Consider the following 6,539-nt stretch of genomic DNA (forward strand, 5'->3'; position numbering starts at 1 on the left):
GGGAAAGAGGAGAGGTTATGGGAAGGGAAAGGTTGCCAGAAGCCAATGAGGAGCAGCAGAGTCCACTCCGCAGCCCCCCAGGTGAGCGGCTCAAGACCGACCGCCTGCACCCTCGGCCCAGGCCTCGCAGGAAAGCAGCACTCTGACCTGAACCCTGGGGCAGAGTCCTTTGCTAGCTGGTTGGACAGAGTGACTCGGGCTAAAATACCCAGCCTACCTGCCCCTAACACTGGCTGCCCGCATACACCTAAACCCCACCTGGTCCTTATACAGAGCCGGAAAAGTCTCCACTTTAAGAGAGGGGAGCAGGTGGCATTTGCCCAGCCCCACTCTAAACTACCAACATCTACTGGTTGGATCTCTCCCTCCCACCTGGGCATGTGCCAGAGGCCGGCCTGGCCTGGGTGGTCTCAGGCCTAGAGGAGCTCTGGATTCCTTGCCCACCAGCCCTCCGGGTGCCCAGTTCCTCCCCACGGAGCCCCAGGAGAACACAACCTACTTCTGTGGGTACATGTTATAATGAGCCGGGGGGCACACGGCTGGGGAGGGGGCCTGGTCCATGTAGGTGGCGCTGCTCCCGGCAGAGTCCGCAGAGGCGCTCACAAACCTGCGAGAAGAAGCAGAGCACAGCCTCAGCGGGGAGGGGCTCGGGGGCCACCTTTGTGTCTTTTTCAGGTGTGGAAGGACAGAGTGCCCCCTAGGGCTGGGGCCCTGGCTGCAGGAGCAGGGCCCTGGGTACCAATGCCCTGGTGACCAAGCCCAGCTCCCTCCCCAGGAGGGGCGGTGGTGAAGGGTGAGGAGAGCCAGGTGCGGGGGGTGACAGGAGAAGAGAGGCAGCAGGAGACCAGAGCTGGACCTGGGACACTTACTCAGGGACCACTTGCTTGATCTGTGGCTTCACGTATCCATCCACTGCTTTAGCTGCCGAGGGGGAAGAGTGATGAAAACCAAAGTTCTCAAATGAAATGAAAATGCAGTCTCCCTTAAGAATCCCATCTTTTCTTAGGATGAGACACAACTGCCTCATTTTATCTTAGGATCCAGTATAAGCACATCTTTTAATCCGTTAGGAAGACCCAGTAGAGTTGAGAAGCCTCAATACTGACACCGCAAGGTAAGACAGCTTCCAAGTTGGCTTGGATGTGTTAATTAATTCTTCACACCACAGGAAAGATATGCTTCAATACAAATCTAAATCAAACATTAACTGCATACTAACTGTAAAAAGAAAACATATCTTAAAAAGTTTAAAGTCGCAGATGCAGAAAGACAGGGGACAAAACGAGGACCAACAGGAGGAGGTTTTGCAACAGGACAAATTCTCATTCAAATAAGGAAGAACGCTGTCATCACAGGAACTCCCCGAAACAGTCTCGGGAAGAACTGATTTCTTCATCACTGGAGGTTTTCACGTGGAAGGTGTACCAACACTCGCTAGGGGTCATGCGGAAAAATCTAAGCGTTAGAGGGGAATTAATTTGACTTGAGGATCCCGGGAGTTACTCTACCCTTTCAGGAAAGGGAATGTCACTCTGTCAGGTGTCTGTGTGCTCCTTTCGTGGGGTTTCTGCACTCGGGGGTAATATGATGGTCATGCCTCCCAGTGGGTGCTGTCTATGCTGTGTGGCTGGTTAAAAAGAATGCTGCTGCTGTGTCTCACTCTCCACAGCATCCCCACTGGGACGCGGCAGGCTAGGGATAACCTAGCAGATAAGCTAGAGTTACCTTTGCAAAAGGCTGATTATGGAAATCCAGCTAAGTAGGTAGTAGGAATGTGATGGTCTGAAGTCGGTGAGTGAAGTCTTGTTTCCTGGGTGTATAAATATGGGAATAAGTATAAGCTTAACTATATCAGACAATGAAGATTCCGCTGAGGTCAGGAGGATGACTCAGCCCAAGAGAATGAACTGCTCCGTGGGTCACACATTGCTTGTTATCCTGACCTGCTTCTACCGGGGCTTCGAATGTCAGGAGCTGCCTTTTCATAAATATCTCATGCTTTTTGTGCTTTATGGTCTACAGAGAATTTTACAGAATGGCAGAAAAGATAAAAAAAAACAAAGAAATGCCGTAAAAATAGGATTGAAAAATCTAGATTAGTTGTGCTAACAAAAAGCAGCAGTGGTAGGTTTAATCCAAAGTACCACATGAGTCTGAAAATATTTTGGCTTATTTCCCCACCTAGAAATATAACCAGGTGGGAAGGCATGATACAAAAAGCAGAATCTATAAAGGAAAAAGGTCAATTGATTGGGCTATACAGAAAATACAAGTCTTTGCACTTCAGCAATTAAAAGAACAATGACACACTGAGAAAAATCGCTGCTACAATAATAAAAGCTTAATTTACTATATAAAAAAACACTTGCATATTATTAAGAAAAAAAGGAACTCCAAAAGAAAAATGAGCAAGGAATAGGAACATACTTCCCAGAAAAAAATACAAATAGCCGACAATGTGGAGGTTAAGTACAGGCTAGACTGAGCTCAAACCCTGGCTTGGCCTCTACCTGGCTGTGATATCTCTGGCAATTTATTTCACTCCTCTGTGCCTCAGCTCCTCAAATGTAACATGGGGATGGTGACAGTGCCTACTTCACAGACCTGTTTTGAGGATTAAATGAGAAACTGTTTGAAATGTGCTCAGAAAAGTGTCTGGTATGCAAGTAAGCATTCAACAAATGTTAGCTGCTACTAGTATTCTATTTATTATTGTTATTATATTATCTTTATATGAAAAGATGTCTCGACCTTACCTAGAATCAAAGAAATGAAAATAAGAACTAAGATGATCATTTTTATGCCTATCAGACTGGCAAACATGAAACTGCTGAAGAGACACTGTCACTGGCAGGAGGAGGATGGAGAAGCAGATACTCAAACAGACATCTGTGGGAGTGAAAACGGATTCCACTTTCTGGGGGGCAACTCTGGACAGATATGTCCAAATGCTTGAAAAGTACATACCCCTTGACACAAATTCTACCTTAGGGATTTGTCCTAAGGAAACAGTAGAACAAGATGCATGTACCAGGTTATCTCAATATTAACCAAAAAAAAAAAACCGTAAATAACTTAAATTTTAAGTACCTTTAATAACCAACATAGGATCACCATACCATGGAATTCTATGCAATTGTTAAAATGATGCTGTAAGTTTATATTTACTAACCTGTAACTCTGCCTGTGATATATTTTTAAGTGAAAGAATAATCAGGTTACAAATGACGACGTATGGTTATAACCCAAACCCAACGTGATCTGGTCCCTCCCACTGCTCTGCCCTCATGTCCCACCATTTCTCCCCTGCTCATCCAGCTCCAGCCTCCCGGGTCCTCATGAGTGTTTTTTTTAAAAAAAATTAATGTATTTATTTATTTATTTATTTTCGGCTGTGTTGGGTCTTCGCTGCTGCGCACGGGCTTCTCTAGTTGCGGCGAGCAGGGGCTACTCTTCGTTGGGTGCACGTGCTTCTTTTTAAAAAATTAATTATTTATTTATTTTTGCCTGAGTTGCATCTTCGTTGCTGCGCATGGGCATTCTCTAGTTGCAGCGAGAGGGGGCTACTCTTTTGTTGCGGTACGCAGGCTTCTCATCGCGGTGGCTTCTCTTGTTGCAGAGCACGGGCTCTAGGCGCACGGGCTTCAGTAGCTGTGGCACATGGGCTCAATAATTGTGGCTTGCGGGCTCTAGAGGGCAAGCTCAGTAGTTGTGGCATACGGGCTTAGTTGCTCTGTGGCATGTGGGATCTTCCCGGACCAGGGCTCAAACCTGTGTTCCCTGCACCAGCAGGCGGATTCTTAACCACTGCACCACCAGGGAAGTCCTGTGCATGCCTCTTATTGCGGTGGCTTCTCTTGTTGCGGAGCACAGGCTCTAGGTGCACGGGCTTCAACAGTTGTGGCACACGGGCTCGGCAGTTGCGGCTCGCAGGCTCTAGAGGGCAAGCTCAGCAGTTGTGGCGTACAGGCTTAGTAGCTCCGTGGCATGTGGGATCTTCCTGGACCAGGGCTCAAACCTGGGTCCCCTGCATTGGCAGGCGGATTCTTAACCACTGCGCCACCAGGGAAGCCCCCTCGTGAGGTTTTCTAAGCATGCCAACCTCACTCCCCCCTCAGGGTTTCTGCTCTTGTTCTCTCGGCCTAGAATGTTCTCTCTAGATCTATGTGTGGCTTCCTCACTTCATTCAGGGTTACTCTGATGTCACCTCCTCAGGGGAGCCTTCCCTGACCACTCGAGTGAAGTGCTGTGCCGCACCGCCCCCCCCGTCACTTCTCTATCCTTTCACCTTATTTGTTTTCATAGTGTCCATCACTAGATACATTTATTTGTTTACCTGTTTATTGTCTTCCTTCTGCTATTAGATTGCAACCCCACACAGGAAGTGCTTAATAAGCCTCTGGTGACTGAGTGACAGAATACATATCTACGTCGACTGAAGAACATTCACTAAATTGTTTACGTTGATGAGATAAGAAATGTTGTGTGACATCTGTTTTCTTCTCTATACTTTTCTGGAAATTTTACAATAAATACATAATATTTTTATTCTCAGAAAACAATAAAACCATCTCTGTTTTGAAAAACAAAATTTTACCTTCCTAATTTTGTTTGATCTAAGCTTGTATTAAAAGCAATTTATTCCCTTCAATTTGATATTTGGGGTTGGCGGCTGATGTGTTTTTTGTATAACTGAAGAAAATAGCCCAGGATTTACATCTGCCCTGGATAGAGCTCAAACAGCAACAACTGAGTGTTAACTGCGTAGATTTTCATGCCAGAGAAGACAGACTGACACACACAGACACACACGTACACCTAAAACAAAACCAAAATCACAACGAAACCAAATCAGAATGCGAACATTGTTACCAGTGGCAGGCTCGCAGGGAACTGGGGTGTAATATTTGGAGTACACTTCATCTTTTGGCCGGTCAGGAAACACGTAGATAAGGTAACTCAGGTCTCCCAAGCGGTCAGCCAGGGACCGAATGGAGAAGTCTCTGGTGGTAAAAGGCATCAGATTCCAAAACATTCTTTCCTCTAGATCAAAAAACAGAATAATCACAGTCTAAATATGATTTCTGAACAGGAAATCTTAAAACCCAAATATACTACAAATAAAGCTCTCCATTAAAATTGTCCCAATAAAAATCTCCATTTAAAAATTATCATAGGGCTTCCCTGTTGGCGCAGTGATTGAGAGTCCGCCTGCTGATGCAGGGGACACGGGTTCATGCCCTGGTCTGGGAAGATCCCACATGCCGTGGAGCGGCTGGGCCCACGAGCCATGGCCGCTGAGTCTGCGCGTCCGGAGCCTGTGCTCTGCAAGGGGAGACGCCACAACAGTGAGAGGCCCGCGTACCGCAAAAAAAAAAAAAAAAAAAAAAAATTACCATAGGTTGTAGATCAAGTAGTTTTTAAAAAATTTATATATTATTTATTTATTTATTTTTGGCTGCAATGAGTGTTTGCTGCTGCATGCTGGCTTTCTCTAGTTGCGGCAAGTAGGGTCTATTCTTCATTGTGGTGCGCGGGCTTCTCGTTGCAGTGGCTTCTCTTGTTGCAGAGCATGGGCTCTAGGCGCGCGGGCTTCAGTAGTTGTGGCTCGTGGGCTGTAAAGCACAGGCTCAGTAGTTGTGGCGCACGGGCTTAGTTGCTCCACGGCATGTGGGATTTTCCCGGACCAGGGCTCGAACCCGTGTCCCCTGCATCGGCAGGTGGATCCTTAACCACTGCGCCACCAGGGAAGCCCGATTAAGTAGTTTTTAAAAGTCATGGGTAGATAAGCAGGTAACGCATATACCACTTTCCCAGAGATCTAATGATCTCAGGTAGTTTCCAGTTCAAACAGTATTCTGTCCCTCCCTAGAAGAAACTTCTTGCTGACTCCAGTCCCTGATTCCCTGTACAAAAGTATGTAAAAGACATAGGAAGTGTGTCCATAGCCAGAGGGTGCATGAGAGTTATTAAAAGCTATTAAAATCTTTAAGTCACAAAAAACTAGCAAGCTACTCTTGTCTTACCGTGAGGGTCAGAGGAAAGAACTAACATTCTTGGATGGAAATGATCAATGGCAGTACCCTTATGTTAGGATAAAGGAATAATGAAAATAGCATATTATTTCCACTCTAATGACTCCAAACAACAGAGTAATTCTTTACTGAAATAAGCTCAAGGTTGAGTAATAAGAAGGCAAACATTTCAAAAGGGAAGTAGCTGAGATTTTGGACAGGATACTGCATCACATGTAGCCATATGTCGGGGTGTACATCTGTGTTTCTCAAAATTAGTAATTGTGTTTCCCATAATAAGATTTTACACAAGCTGCAGCTGTGTCATGGTTATACATTTCTGCTTCCCATAATTAGTACTCGTGCCCAGGAATAATAAGTACTCAATAAATTGTTAAAGTAATTTTGCAACAAAAGCATCTAACCAGAGCCAAGGTGTGTCTTAAAAAGGGAGGGGCACTCACGAGAATCAAACTTCCAAGCAATGGTGATGCCACCAATTTCAGAGTCACTGAACCTCAGCAG

General features: G+C 45.7%; 1 protein-coding gene across 1 annotated transcript in view; it reads right to left on the reverse strand.

Moving 5' to 3' along the window:
- Positions 1–6,539, reverse strand: part of STAT5B (signal transducer and activator of transcription 5B) — a 28,884-nt gene that overhangs the window by 250 nt on the left and 22,095 nt on the right. The window contains 4 exon segments of the mRNA XM_007447174.1: positions 500–607; positions 870–921; positions 4,873–5,043; positions 6,479–6,539. Of these exon segments, the coding sequence (XP_007447236.1) occupies positions 500–607; positions 870–921; positions 4,873–5,043; positions 6,479–6,539 (392 nt within the window).

The sequence above is a fragment of the Lipotes vexillifer genome, unplaced genomic scaffold (assembly GCF_000442215.2).
Source record: "Lipotes vexillifer unplaced genomic scaffold, Lipotes_vexillifer_v1.1 scaffold541, whole genome shotgun sequence".
NCBI lineage: Eukaryota > Metazoa > Chordata > Mammalia > Artiodactyla > Lipotidae > Lipotes > Lipotes vexillifer.